The 14,759-nt window shown below is 44.1% G+C and overlaps 1 protein-coding gene and 1 long non-coding RNA gene across 2 annotated transcripts in view; one reads left to right on the forward strand and one right to left on the reverse strand.

The window, feature by feature from the left end:
* Positions 1-7,154, reverse strand: part of LOC124417633 — an 82,223-nt gene extending 75,069 nt beyond the window's left edge. Inside the window, exon 1 of the long non-coding RNA XR_006934010.1 lies at positions 7,058-7,154. This is a non-coding gene — a long non-coding RNA (uncharacterized LOC124417633). The remainder of the gene's footprint in view (positions 1-7,057) is intronic.
* Positions 2,288-14,759, forward strand: part of SPATA13 (spermatogenesis associated 13) — a 148,599-nt gene continuing 136,127 nt past the window's right edge. The window contains exon 1 of the mRNA XM_015279116.4: positions 2,288-2,557. Within this exon, the coding sequence (XP_015134602.2) occupies positions 2,480-2,557 (78 nt within the window). The 5' untranslated portion in view covers positions 2,288-2,479. The remainder of the gene's footprint in view (positions 2,558-14,759) is intronic.

The raw sequence follows: 14,759 nt of genomic DNA on the forward strand, positions 1-14,759 counted from the left end.
ACAGTTTCTTATAGGAACAGCAGCATTGCTGGCAACTGGAAGACAGTTTACAGGGAAAATGTCTTGGAAACGAATCTTTTCTCACAAAGGAAACTTTCTCCTTCAGATTCGCAGTAAATCTGCACTTAAATCATATTGGTTATAAAACTAAAGCAAGAAAATACTTCATTTTATTTTGCCTCCACTTCATTTCCTGGTGATTGGATAGTGCTAAGAAAATCTAAATAGATGAGTAAATGAAAACAGACCACAGGAAAAGCAAGTCAGTTGTAGAGGGGAAAGAAGCACATTTCATGGTGCATGAGTCTCTTCAGAAATGCACAAATATATTACAATCAGTACATTATTTGCCAGGACCTGAATCTTATTTTCTCTTTATGGAGACAAAAAGCCCACCTAACACCTAATCCCTGCAAACAGATGACTTCTGTCTGTCTAGTCAATCATGGCTTATGTGACAGGACAAAATCATTCTGCTATTATAAACTCATAGAATGGTTTGGATTGGAAGGGGCGTTAAAACCCATCCAGTTCAAACCCTCGTGCTGTGGGCAAGGTTGCTACCCTGTACATCAGGCTGCCCAGGGCTGCATCCTACCTGGCCTCCAGGGATGGGGTCATTTAAAGGTGGGCATCAGATCTGTGTGGCAGTGTTCAGAACAGGCTTCCTACAGAATTCTCCTATCACATCTTATTCATGTTGAAGTAATTGGCACTGGCTGCTTGGTTTGTGGCTTTCTTGGAAGGTTTTCTGGTACTGGGAGTTGAGCTATGAGGATATTATATATATACTTAGGATTCTGAATAATGGTTTTGTGTCATGGCTTATGTCACCTTTACACACTACAGACTTCAATTCTGCTAGTGCAGGCATTGAAGTACAGCAAGCTATCCATATGCTGTCATCAAAAGGTCTGGTGCAATTCCATAGCTTTTGCTTGTTCCACGGCTTCTTTGAGGCCACAAGAATTAGATTATTAGGGTAAGTGAATTCTTACAGGGTTGGATTGTCAATGTACTACTCCCCTTGGTGAGTTGTGGCAATTCTAATCTGTCCAGTGTCAGTATGACTGTTGTATGAATGTGGGAATTCATTGGTAAGAAGAAGAGGTTCTCAGAATGGCCTCTTTCCAACTTGAAATGAACTGTCACTCATAGAATCATTACTAGTTAGCAGAACTCGGGAAATTTTGATGACCTCCTCACTCTGCAACTAACAACTGCCTAGAGTCACAGAGCAGCCCCAGTGAGCAAGAGGAGAAAGAAACCGCATCTCTGAACCCTTAATAGAAATACTGAAGGAATGCATTAATCTCATGTCATGTCATTTTTCTGAAATGCCAACATATGGGCTGCTTTTCTTTAGTAAGTGGTGAGAAAGAGGCAATTGCTGAGGGCAGTTGATCCTACCCATCTTCTTCCACTGGCAGAGGAGGAAATTAGCTAGAACTACAGACCTATTTTTTGGAAGGTTAGATACAGATGAGAGATGTTTTCCAACCTAACTGTGTCTTTGCATGCTAGTAGTGTCGTGTGATGACATCAGGGAGTGCTGACTGAACCTCCTGTATTCACTGGGGAAGCATCTTCCTCGCACAGTGTCTCCCACGTCAGGTAATGCAGAACTCATGCTTTCAGTCAGACACTAATAATGGCGGGAAGGGGGCTCCTACACTACTTGATTTGCTTTCCTTCTTTTGTCTTCTTCATTTTCCTTCACCCGAGGATAAATCTGCCTCAGAAGGATGTAAAGTTCTCAGGTTGAGGTGGGTTGAGGTTTATGACTTGCTCTTTGTCCTGTCTTGTGCCTAGTTTCCAAATGTGGCCGTCTGTGACCGCCATTACGCAGCCCTGTACAGAGAAGCCCATGTGACCGACCCCTTGGCACAGCCAGTGCGTTGCCTTGGTGGTAGTGTGGGATGACAAAAGCACAATGCTCGTCTTTTCTGCGTGGGGCTTGTTTATCTGCACAGCATCCAGGCCACTCGGGGAGAGCTCTCCTGTTGGTGATTGCTGGCAACCAAAAACGAATCGCATCAAGGCAAAACTAGCGAAATTCCCCTAGACAAAGAGCTGCTCTAAAACAAAGCTCCATTTTTGTAGTGCATTGTCCTGGCTCTGTGTGAGTCTTGTAAAGAGACAAAGGCGAGCAGGAAGGAAATCTCAGCTGCTTAGTAAATGCCCTAATTTGATTTATTTGCTGCTCCCTTCCCCCACCCAAACTGTTGTGCTAACCTGTTAGTCCCAACTCAGACAAGTAAAACCAGCTAATCTGATTAGTCCTGACACACAGGAGTGAGGCTGCTGGGAAAAGCTGGACCCTTACAGCTGTTTCAGGCTTCAGCTTCGATCATAACGTTATGGGTTTGCTGCATGCATAGCACAGAGTGACAGGAGCCCGGCAGCATGTACACAAGTGAGCAGCGTGACCGTCACCGAGGGTTTCTACCGTGGATCTGAGGCCGCTGGAATACAAACCATGTTTCGTGTCACCTTCAATGTAGTGACAGAGAAAGTTACCTTCACCTTGGCAGCCTGCCCCTCCGTCACATGGAAGGTAAGCTCAGATATGCATCGCACAGCCATGCCGATGGCACAGGGGAGGACAATTTAAGTTGTGAGCCATGTTGACAAAATTTGAAGCGGAGTGATAACATTTTAAAGGAACTGCAGTGCAAAATGGCGTATACGTGACTGGCTGGAACTAGTCAGACTAAATGGGTCTGAGCCTAGAGAACAGATTACTAGTTGCCTTTTAAAGCCTCTGTCACCTGACTTTTACAATATCCAAACGCATAGACGCTTTCCTCATTTCAGTCTGGAAATGCTGCTGTATTTATAGCGACAGCAAATGCAGAGAGGTGTATAAACACAGAGCTACTCGTTTCTGTAAGGAAAGAATGATGTTTGCAGAAAACTTTCAAGCTTCCTAGATAACAAGGCTTAAAAGGGTATGGGAGCTGTACCAAGATATGAGAAATTCAAAAAATGTGCATCCCTACAATAAAGGATTTGAAGCAGAAAAGCCCAACAACTCTAGAGACACAAATTACCTGACATGTGGTTGTGATAAAATTTGGCAGAAGCCAGAACTGCTTTGCATGTCAGCTGCTACTCCCGTTCAGAGACGCGGGTCAGATCTTCATTTCTTTGAGATGTATTCCTATCTCATCTTGGGGATCCCAGCTCTGTCAGGATGAGCTGGGACAGACTGCACTGCCTTTACTTTCTCTGTCAGCGAGCGTGCGCTTTCATGGTAGTGCAGCTGGAGAATGAACCTACTTGCTATCTTGTGAAGTGCTACTTTAAAAACTTCATTTTATAGACTCAGTTATTTACAGAGCAGTGACTGTAGGAAGGTTACCTCTATCTGCTATTAGGCATTTAAGTTGTGAGCCAATTAGGAGAAACTAGATACTGTGACAGAGCAGGGTAACTGCTCTTGCTTCAGCTCTGCATGATTCATTACACTGCGTAGGTAGTTGTCACATACCTCTGCTGTATCCCCTGCTCAGGCTTTGACCTGTCTTTTCTCTTGGCCTGTGAGGCAGGCACAGCTCAGAAGCTGTTACTGGAAGTTCTTTAAGGTGTCTTTAAGGTACTATTTGTAGCATAATACCCTAAATAAAAATCATCTGCTGGGGCAAAGTGACTTTGGAATAAAATTCACATGAAAGGAATGTTATAGGAAGCTTTCTTTCTGTGTGGGAAATCTTATCTTCCCAAACCAAGTGCTCACTAAATGGTAAAAGGAGGGTCATTCCAACAAAAAATACAGTGGCCTTACACATACTTGCTAATGGTGTACTGAAGATTTTTCTGCTTTCCTATCAGAGCTGTGAGGACTTAGAATTCCATGCCTCTAGGCTGAAAGGCATATAGAGGAGGGGACTGCAATGGGAAATGGGCGGGGATCAGTCTGTGCTGTGGTGCTCCTTCCTACTCCTGGCTTTTGGGCTTTTGGTACTCTGCAGACATGGATGTGGCTGTAACCCAACTCAGTGCTGCATTCTGTTGCTCATTTTCCGCATCATTCTGTTGATGAGGGCCACTAGGTGTGCATGTAAGTGATGTAAGTGCATTGTAGTAAATCCCTCTGGAACAAACGAGCAAGTACTGCAAAGTGCACCTGGCCACACTTTTCCACTTCTCCAGTTGTTCTGTTATTTACAGTTTATATCATTTTTCAGTGTGTGCAATGTGCAACCAAGAGCAAATGCTTAAAATTAAAAGTTAATAGGAGTTATGGTGCAGTAGATCTTCCTGAAATATGGTATGTTTACTGATGAACTAAGTAAAAATATGCGAAAAAGTGGGCACAGAGAAGCAAATTAGATGCCAAGCCAGCAGTAAAGCTGACAAGCAAAAAATAACCTTCTAAGTTAATTTAAGAAAGACTTTGTGGAGGGAGGTCACATTTGTATTGATCAGTTCTTACAGCTGGAAAAATCCAAGATGGTTTCAGGCACGCAAGCCTTCTATTTTCATAGTAGGAGGCTGATGAAAAATATGGTTTCCCCACAACCCTGCCTTACTTATGTCCTAATATCAGCCAGAACAGCACTGGTACTGTGAGTTAATCGAAATCCTTCAAAGCTGGAAGAGGTCACATTGCTGCTAAAGTAGGGAGGACGGAGACATCTACCTTCAGACTGCTAGGCCCTTTTTGCCCAAAAGTAGTGGCCCAGCCTGCAGATAGTGTGAAATGTTCTGCCTTCGCGTGCACCATAGCATGACAAGCAGGCAAGCCTTGTGCTGTGCAGTGATGCCAGTGGGATGTGGGTTTGTGCTGCAGACCTCCTGAGGCCCAGAGGAGTGGTGCAAGCTTTGTCCCAAATTGCTATGCAATTTTATTTCTATCAGAAATTAATTTCTAATTAGAAGTACTGGTGAAAAGTATTCAGGCCAAAGCCTGCTCTGATTATAGGTATAATATTCATTTATATGATATTTCAGAAACCAAGGAAGAAAGGCAGAACTCCTGTTGCAGACATTTCACGGTCTGCAGGGCACGAAGCTCATTGCTTTTGTCAAAATATTGTTTTGTAAAAACTGGTTTAATTAGAAGTGGGGGGAGGGCACGAGTACAGGAAGGCTGAGGGAGGTGACAGCTGAAAGGCTGCTGACAAGTGCGAAGGGCTCAGGGTTGAACGCGCCTTTTCAAGTAGGCACCAGGCCTGGAACACCAAAGAGAGAAGCATCTTGATTATAACCACAAGGATCTTTGTTCTAAAGCCTGAAGGAGGGGATGGAGCCGCTCTTTCTCACAGCTCTGCTTGTTTGCCTCCTCCTCAGAGAACTGGCTGCTGACGCTTCTCAAGCTGTCAGCGGGTGTGGAGCTGGCAGGAGCAGGAGCTGAGTGCTGTGTGATGATGTGTCTGCACTGCACAGATCAGGCTGGGGCTGCTGTCAGCTCAGCCAGAGTTCCTCTCCAAAGGGCTTTTCAGATATCACTCTGTAAATCACTGTTGCATTTGCCATTATTTTCCACTAAAGGTAGGGGAGTCTAGAGTTGCACCTCTTGATTTAAAAAGGGATAACATGCAGCTATTGGTACACCAACAAACGTCTACCACCTATTTCCTATCTAGAAGGCAGAAACGTTCTACGACTCCCTGAAAAGAGGTTGTGGTGAGATGGGGATCGGCCTCTTCACCTGGATAACAGCGATAGAATGAGAAGGAATGTTCTCAAGTTGCACCAGGGAAGGGTCAGGTTGGATATTTGGAAGAATTTAATCTCCACAAGAGTGGTAATGCACTGGCACAGGCTGCCCGGAGAGGTGGTGGAGTCACTGTCCCTGAAGATGTTTAAGGAATGTATAGATGTAGTGCGGAAGGTCATGGTTTAGTGAGTGATATTGGTGCTATATGAACGGTTGGACTAAATGAGGGTTGTTCAACCCGTAGCCCACAGGCTGCATGCTGTCCAGCACAGCTCTCAACATGGCCACCCCCTGCGGTTGGGCCATCAGAGTGGTGGCTCTGCCCCACTGAGCACACCTATTGCTCAGCAGCAACCACACAGCAGACTTTCATAAACCCTCTCTTACCAGAGAAAAGTACTCCTTGCTTCACAGCCGCTCCTTGTTTATATCATCGCTTTCTGGCAGTACATAAATTTGTGAGCAATTATTGTCAAAAATCTGACGAACACCTTGAGAACTCACTATGAATTGCAACCACTGCCACCAAACCCAACTGATGCTTTAGTTTCACAAAAACAAGGTCGTGTCAAATAGTTTTATGGTTTTGTTTCTCTCTTTTCTAATGTTTTAATAAAAATATTAAAAGTTAAAATGTCTTGTTACTTATATACATAAATATATTATATATTTTACAAGGGCTCTGAAAGTAATGCCTCCTATTCTATGATAATAGCCCACAACGTCAGAAGTGAATGTTGGTGGTATGGCAGAAGAAGTGGAACCTTCCCACCAATACCCCATTACATTTTGTTGCCATGAGACAGATGGCAGCAGAGGGGCAGACTGACAGAACGGCGTCTGACATGGAAGTGCGTATGAAGCAAAGGTGTGCCACTGAATTTCTGCATGAAGGAAAAACGTCACATTTATCAGTGCTTGCTGAACTTTCGTGGAGACCAAACAGTGGATGTGATCACAGTGAGGTGGTTGGTGGTGTGTTTCAGCAGTGGCGATGGCAGGGCACTTTCACTGGTGCAGGTTTTGATGAGCGTGCCATGCAGGCTCTTGTTCATTGCTGGTAACAATTTAGAGCTAATGATGGTGACTACGTTGAAAAATAGTGTTCTGTAGCTGAGAATTTGCTGTACCAAACAGAGTTACTGTGCTCTTTGTGTCTGTTGTAACATCCATGGAAATAAATAGGAGCCATTGCTTTCAGAGTGACCCAACATGGCCCAAGACAATTCCTCTTCACTCAGTGTGGCTCAGACAAGCTAAAGAGTTGGACAGTCATGGACTGGACAATCTCAGAGGTCTTTTTCAACCTTATTGATTCTATGATTCTATGATTAGATGAGTGCAGTTCAAATTCACAAGATGCAAACAAGTATGGATACAGAGTGTACTCACTCATTGAGAATTGGCTGCACGTGGATCCCACTGACTTTCTCTTCCTGCTGACAGTCCTGTTTTGCTGAGTAACATCTGAAATCTGGGAGGTGGTGGGAACACAAAACTGCAGTTCTGTGGTTTTCTATTTGAGCTCAGGAAGTTCACGTGATGGGAACTGGCCTGTCTCAGGGGTCTCTTGCCAGCTTGGTGCTGTTCTCTGCCTGACACGGATACATGAATGGGCTCGGGGCTCTTTGCAGGCTGTTGGAAGCCAGCACAAACACAGTGCCAACTCTCAAATGCTCTACAATGGTTCGCTGTCCCTGCCAGCTGCAGATGCTGAGGCGGAGACCTGTCATCCAAATGGCTGTGAAGAAATGGTGATGCCAACTCCTTCCTGGGAATGTGAGAACAATGCCTCAGTCCTACAAAATGAGCAGTATCTGTGATAAGAAAACCAGAAAAAATCCTACTGATGGCTGGGGAGCAGGGGGGGGGCTGTGGGAAGTGGGCTGCAACATGCAGCTTCTCTGCCTGGGAGCAGCCTCTCGCCAAACCTTTATGTGAATGTGGTTCAGAAGGAGCCAGGCAGTAAATGCACAGAATCAGACAGGTCTATGATGCTTGTTCAGTGCCCCTGTCCAGCAGTAGAGAAGCAAGGGCAGAAGGAGGGCAGCATGACTGTGGTACATGCAGCAATGGATTACACTAGGGCTTAATCTAGGAAGAGCTTGAATTAGCCCAAGGAGCTGCTTTGCTGCCCAGATCCTAATGAAGTCAGGAGATGATGGAGCTGAGAATGCTCAGCACCTGTGAGGAAGCATGTCACTTTATTCTTTAAATTGGATGTTGTTTACAGCTTACCAGAGCAGTGCATTGTTCCTTGAACTTCATTTCTGTTAAATACAGAGTTGCTAAACTCTTCCAAATGTAAGTTCCTTGATAAGCATCCAGAAACAGCAATTGCTCTCCTGAAAGCTTTTTCTACCTGTTTTTAAGGACCTCTGTGATATGTTCAGCAGTTGTTTTTACACCAGCAGCAATGAACTTTTCTCACTAGTGCATGAGGTGTCTCTTTGCTCTTGGGTGCAGGGCACCCCATTTTATGTATTAGTCAGTTGTTTTTGTCACTTTGGGATGCAGCCAAAAATGAGATCGACAAACTCCCTTCACTTTTCACAGTATTATCTGACCAGTAGTAGTTTATGACCCCAAATTCTTGTCTCAGCTGCCGGACACTGCCACATTTGGGATTAGGATGCCTTCTTTGGGAGCTTCTGCCATAGAAGCATGTACTCCCTGAGGTGATGACTTATTATTCCTAGCAATAACACTAGAGCTTCAGTACCTCAAGCTGTGATGGTAGACCAAGGCTTTCTGCCTTTCATTGCACATCTGGGAGCCTCACAGCACCTGAGAGTTCTTCCTACCAGAGATTTGTTCATCCATAAAGAGCTGAAATCCCTCCCTCCATCTCTCCCTGGTTACTCGCTTATGCTACAACGTGACCAGCATTTCTGGCTTCTTGCTGCACAGCAAAAACAGCATTTTTCTCAGCTTCATATCAAACCCCTCAATGAATATGACTCAAAAGGAGTCAGGTAATAAATGCAGAAAAGCAAACAGGTTTGTATGATCGCTCGGTCCCCAACCCTACTTCACCAGCAGATGGTAGCAAATATCTCCATCCTCTGTGATCCCTGGCTGGGGCTGTCTGACGGTGACCGCCTCACTGGAGTCACTTGTTTCCAGAAATAAGCTGTAAACAAAATCGTTGTGCAATTTGGAACAAGGGAGAAGAAGGACAGAACCAAATGTTTCGGATGTCCTGGGAAATATTGCAGCAATCGGGACAGAAGAATGAAGCAGAACAAAATCCCTGCAGTGACTTGCACTGAATGGCATGAGAAGCATTTTGGTGTCAGTATTATTGTTCTTGCGGTGACAAAAAGGGACCATTATTTGCAGTGTCGCAAATGACCAACATTCAGAACAGCATGACAGAATCAAAACTGCTCCGGGTCAGCTGTGGCTGTGTGTGCTGACCCTTTGTCTTTTCAGTGAAGACACGGAAAGTTCAGAATGGATACTTTGCCTAGAGGCTCTTTCTGGTCATTTATTTGTTTTTCTTCTGAGCCATACCAGTTCTAGTACTTTTATATTTGATGTGGTCTGCTGATTTCTGTTACTCCGTTCTAATTTTATGGCTTGTGACAACACTTCTCAGCTTCTTTCCACTCACAGCTGCTAAGCTGAAAGGAAGAGAGAGAGACAGGATAAAGTGGAAGCTGCTAAACTGTGCTGTGATTCCCAGAAGGAAGCGTCTCTTCATTTGTAGGACAGTACTGGTTAGAGCTGGGCAAACAACTCGTGGCAAGTTACTGCATACATTTTGCCTTTACTGTTTTCTGGAGATTTGGAAGTTCTTTGTCTACTTCATGCAAACATTGGTCAGTTCTGCTGGCAGTCCCTGCAAAGCATTCCTGTTATGCTCATTTGTCCGTCATTAAGGGGTGGGTGATCAGAATCCTGAGGAGTTGGTTCTGTTCTCTGATTGGACTTTTAGAATGATCTCTATGCTTATTTGCTGGACATGAAAAACGGTCTCTGAAATGCTTTTTGAAACAAGGCATTGGCTTGACCAATTCATACCCAAGGCATTGGGTATGAATATGTATTCTTTCTCCAGTGCTTATCCTGCTCAGAGCCAGAACATCTTTCTCATTCAAAGTTTTGAGAGGAGAAAGGAATAAATTCAATTACTGTATTGTGCTGCATCTTGTGCAGGGCAGTTTGCCCTGCAAAGCAGTGCAGAATGCTGATGGCCTAGCTGTACCTTGCTCAGTGGTTATGCTGTGTATCTGAGGACTTCAAGGTTTTGCTTTGGATTCAAGTCTTGCAATTATTAGAAATGCCTTTTGCATCTTTGGCAGACCTAATGCTAGTGTGAATCATTTTAGCTCCATTGAAATCAGTAAGCTGTGTTGTGTTCATATATATTGTGTTGAACGTGCCCTACCCTGCTGAAGCTGTCCCAATAGGACAACACTGTGTCTTACAGTGTGCTTGCTAGCTGTAGGCAGAGGAGATGATCAGATTGTTCCAGGGATAATCCAAGGTTCAGTTTGGGAGATTTTGGTCGCTGTTCTTCAGTATGAAAATGTGCTGGGAAAGATCTGGGCATTGGTGGGCTTAACCACATATCTGACAGAGCTGGAAATGGAAGAAGACGTGGTGGTGATTGTAACACCACGAGTTGGCAGTGTGGTGCATCTGCCAGTAGGGAGCCTTGTGCTTCATCAGAAGTGCCACGGCCAACAGAAGCCAAACTCTGGTTTACCAAACTCACTGGTGGTTCAATTCTGTTCAGAAGCACTGATGGATCAACTCTGTACTCGCAGGCTCTATGTCTGATCAGGTGTAATCTGTCTGCATGTTTTCATTTTAGGTCTGTGCAGTTATTAGTTGACATCAGCTCTACCTTTAGTCATCCTTTATTGCCTCAGTGAGATTTTAGAGGACAGAAATGATAGCCTTGAAAGATGAACCTGGGTAAGAAATAATAGAGAAAGAGTCAATACATAGAAACTGAATGCAGACACTGAAGAGAATGGCAAGAAACCCAGGAAACTCAAGGCTCCTGTTAAAGAAGGGATAATTTGAGCATTACGGAGACTGTAAAAGATGACGGCACAGCAACAAAGCAAAGAAGTGAGTGTATGGGGGAGATCTGAGGAGGTGTCTTGTGGAACTGAAGCATCAGGTTCTGACTGCAAGGAACAAACCTGCTTTATGTGAGATGTTGGCTCTGATGTATAATAATACATCATAGAATGATAGAGCAGCTACGTATTTTACCCTTGGGATTCAGTTTATGTTCCAGTGCAGATGTGTAGTGCTTGGTAATCGTGGTAGTGCAGGGCTATTGCAACTCACGTAGCCACTTAATGCCTTATTTAACAACATCCAAAGCTCTTCCCACAACTATTGCTAAAGGAGCAGTCACAAACTTTGTGCTGTGTGTAGAAACCTCCTACAGTGATAGTTCATTCCTCTTTATAAAATACCCATTATCTTCGTGCAGCTAAAAGCATCCTAGGTGCTTTACAAATGATGAAAAAATGTGGTTCCTGGCCTAAAGTGCTTTCTACTTCAGTTCAGACGTGATGTGGCATGTGAGAAATGAGAGGGAGATGATCCAGGGATGGGTGAGACACAGAGTTCCTGCAATATGAGCAGCCTGCTGTGATGTTTATACAACATGAGCATAAAGCTGTGTCCAGGCCCCTGCCCTTTCTGAAGTTAGCCTAATTCTTGGTAGAAGCGAGAGCTGTATGGCATTAACTTGGCATTCAAAGAACTGTGACTGATGACAGCTTCATTTTTTATTTTTGATGAGAGCTCTTGTGAATCACATCACAACCTGCAGAATTAAAGAAATATGTCTCTGTTTACCTTAATATGCCATTCAGTAAATCATGATAATTTAGCTGTGGCTTTAGAAGAACTTGAGCAACCCCTGCAGCAAGGACAGGGACCTCCAAATACTGGGAGCAGGCAGTCGAGAAAATGGATTACAGACATCATTTAGCTTGCAACACAAAATGTGGTGGAAACATTTCTTTGTCTGCATCCCATTAAAGTCACTTATAAGACCAGCAAATTTTAATCAGACTTGTAAATCTCACTGGGTCTTTGCAAAATCGTTCTCAGCAGCAGGGAACGTTTTGCTGTGTCTTTGAAGCTCATCGTGCTCTTCAGACAAAAATGTCCTGAGGCAACACCTCCCTGAGAGAAAGACAAGTAAATTTAAAAGTCTTCTTTTACAACCGGAGGGGAATAATCCTTTGCGTTACCTCCTGGCTGCCATTAATACTACTCACCTGTTTCACAAGGAGACTGGCCAGTTAATCCACGTCTGATGGATCAGGCTGCCCTGGCCCCACTGCTGCTACTGGTCCCAGAGGGTTAGGAAACATAAGATACCGTGTGGAGTCCCCCAGATCTTACTAACTGAACCCAGAAATGGAAAAGTGTCCCTCCTGCTGTCTCCTGTGATTGCAGATGAGGTAGTAGAGATGCTGCCTCCAGCAGACACACTGCACTGCTGTTCAGGGACAGCAGTAACAGAGAGGCTTGCAAACCTCTGGAGGGACCATACTGTTTATTTCCTTTGGTGTTTTCAAGCATTCCTCTCATGAACCTCTATGACAAAGCAGCCTTAGCTGGCTCTGAATCTGATAAGATCAAATCAACATCCAAAAACCAGAGGGAGGGTTTCTAAGGACCACATTGCTCAGACAGAATGGAGGATGCATGGCTGCACTGGCTGTCCCACCCTCAGCTTGCTCTACCCCAAGCTTGGGATTTGCACAGCATAGCCTGGCAAAAGGAAAATATAGCATTTAGATGCAGAAACTGAAATGAGCAAAAGTTATCCACTTAAAGTTTATCAATCACTATGTAAATTGAATCGAACAGTGAGCTATATAGATAGCTCAGGGTACAGAGCATGTAGTCTGGTAGACTTCTTGTTATCTGTTCTCTGTCTTATCACCCTTCCAGCAATAATATAACCAAGCTCTGGATAAACGCTATAACTCTAGGTAATCTGAAAGATAAGCTGAGAGGCTTTCATCATTTAAACCTCTTTAAGTTCCTAATGCATTGCCAGGAGATCTATGTAGACCAAAAGTTACAAAAACAATCACTTATAAAAAATATTTTCTTTCACTTGTGTGTCAAAATTTGACTTCTGTCTTGAAGCAGAAGTTGTGGCATCACCATTTAACACTGTGGCTGCCACTTCATTCATCTGGGGACAGCACTGTCATCTGCTGCAAACACAGAACCCCAAAGCTGTGGTCTGGGAGGTCAGGAACTTAGCTGTGTGCAGCCTGTAGACTTTCCTTCATTGAAGACTATATGGAGTTTAATGATTTTGTAGAACCATGGAATGGTTTGGGTTGCAAGGAACCCTAAAGCCCATCCAGTTCCAACCTGCCATGGGCAGGGGCACCTCCCATCAAATCAGACTACCCAGGGCCCCATCCAGCCTGGCCTGAACACCTCCATGGAAGGGGCACCTACAGCTTCTCTGGGTACCCTGAGTCATTGCCTCATTGCCCTCTGAGTGAAGAATTTCTTCCTAATGTCTAATATAAATATACTCTCTTTCACTTTCTTGGTTCAGCATTAGCAAGCCCTCTCCTTGCTTTGAAAAGCTGCCATTTTGACCTATATCAATCTGTTAGAAAGCAATGACAGGCTCAGTTGTATGCAAGAATTGTTTGCCCTCTACAAACTCAGATTAACTATGTCAGTAGGATATTATTATGTACACTACTATAACTATTAACTAATGACTGCTAAACACAATGAATCTCTGTACTTTGAGAGAACTACAGTACTCAGTGTGTCCAGTGCCCGTTACCTCAATGGCATTTAGACCAGGGTTTGTCTCTGAATTACAGGAAACATTAACCATCCTGAAACTCATGCATCATTCCCTTCAGTTTCTGAACCCTTGAAATATAAACTGATTCATTTTGTCAAAATATTAAACTTTTTCACAGCTTTCTCTTTGCCTTATTCGGAGAACAGCTCTGAAGTGGTTGCAGGCTGTAGTGACTGGAGAATCTCCTTAAAGCAGATCCATAAGGACCAAGTCCCTGTGCAAGGAGCTAAATGGTGGTGTGACTGCTGGAGGAAAACTCATGAAGTTTAGGTGTGCTCAGCCTTCCCTTACTGGACAGAGTTGCTACTGTTTCCAAACGGTGGGCCTGGTACGACCTACAGTGTCCCATATTTCTAGTCCTTCCTTCATCTTTACAGAGAGGAGTGCCAGACTGTGCCCTGGATCCCACATAGCTTCAGCTACTTGTGTTTTTGCAGTAGAAGCAGTGTGTTAGGCTAAGGCTTGGGAAAAGGATGGAGTATATTAAAGACTTATTCCAACAAGCGAGACCCAGCCAGAGAATGAACCTTGATGCAAGAGGTGGCAAGTATTCCCAGGTCCCACGTTAGATATTGCCAAATACCAGATTCATAAAATGGGGGGGGGGGGGGGGGGGGGGGGCGGGAGGGAGGGGGGTAAGATTCCTCTCTGTGAGAAATGCACAGATCATTAGTTAGTAACTAAATAACCGGTTGTCTGAGCTGATGGATAATATGAGCTACTGTGTTTCCGAGCTTAAAAATGTTTTTAATGAGCATTAGTCATAAGGGTGACTAATGTCCGTGTTTGTGCTGATGTTTAGCCAGTCTGAAAAGATGAAGGTTTAATAAATGATCTCCAGGCTTTGAGATTCTGCCCAGTTCTGCACCCAAAGCTCACCAGCAAGAGGGAATCATTGATACCAGATTGAAATAAAGAAACAACAGAGTAAAATCATCAAAGCTGTGGGACAAAGGCCTGGTTTAGCCAGGGTACAGAGAAGTATTCAGCAGCTTCTGAAAGCTGCCACTGCGGCCTCCTCTCAATTGCATGGCATGCATTGCAACATAATTCCTGCTTTAAGTGGAGGAGGCCAATTATAACTTATTGAATCCATAGTTTTGAAGAATTTAGGCATAAAGCCTCACGGTGTAACTCAAGTAAGATGACCTGAGTCACTTGGGACATTGGTGTTGCCTTCTTTCTGCTGAAGATATGAGACACAAGAACTCATCTGAGGAATTAATTTTGTACCGTTTAGCTCTCATTGCTGTCCTTGTGCTG

The sequence above is a fragment of the Gallus gallus genome, chromosome 1, assembly GCF_016699485.2.
Source record: "Gallus gallus isolate bGalGal1 chromosome 1, bGalGal1.mat.broiler.GRCg7b, whole genome shotgun sequence".
NCBI classification, from domain to species: domain Eukaryota; kingdom Metazoa; phylum Chordata; class Aves; order Galliformes; family Phasianidae; genus Gallus; species Gallus gallus.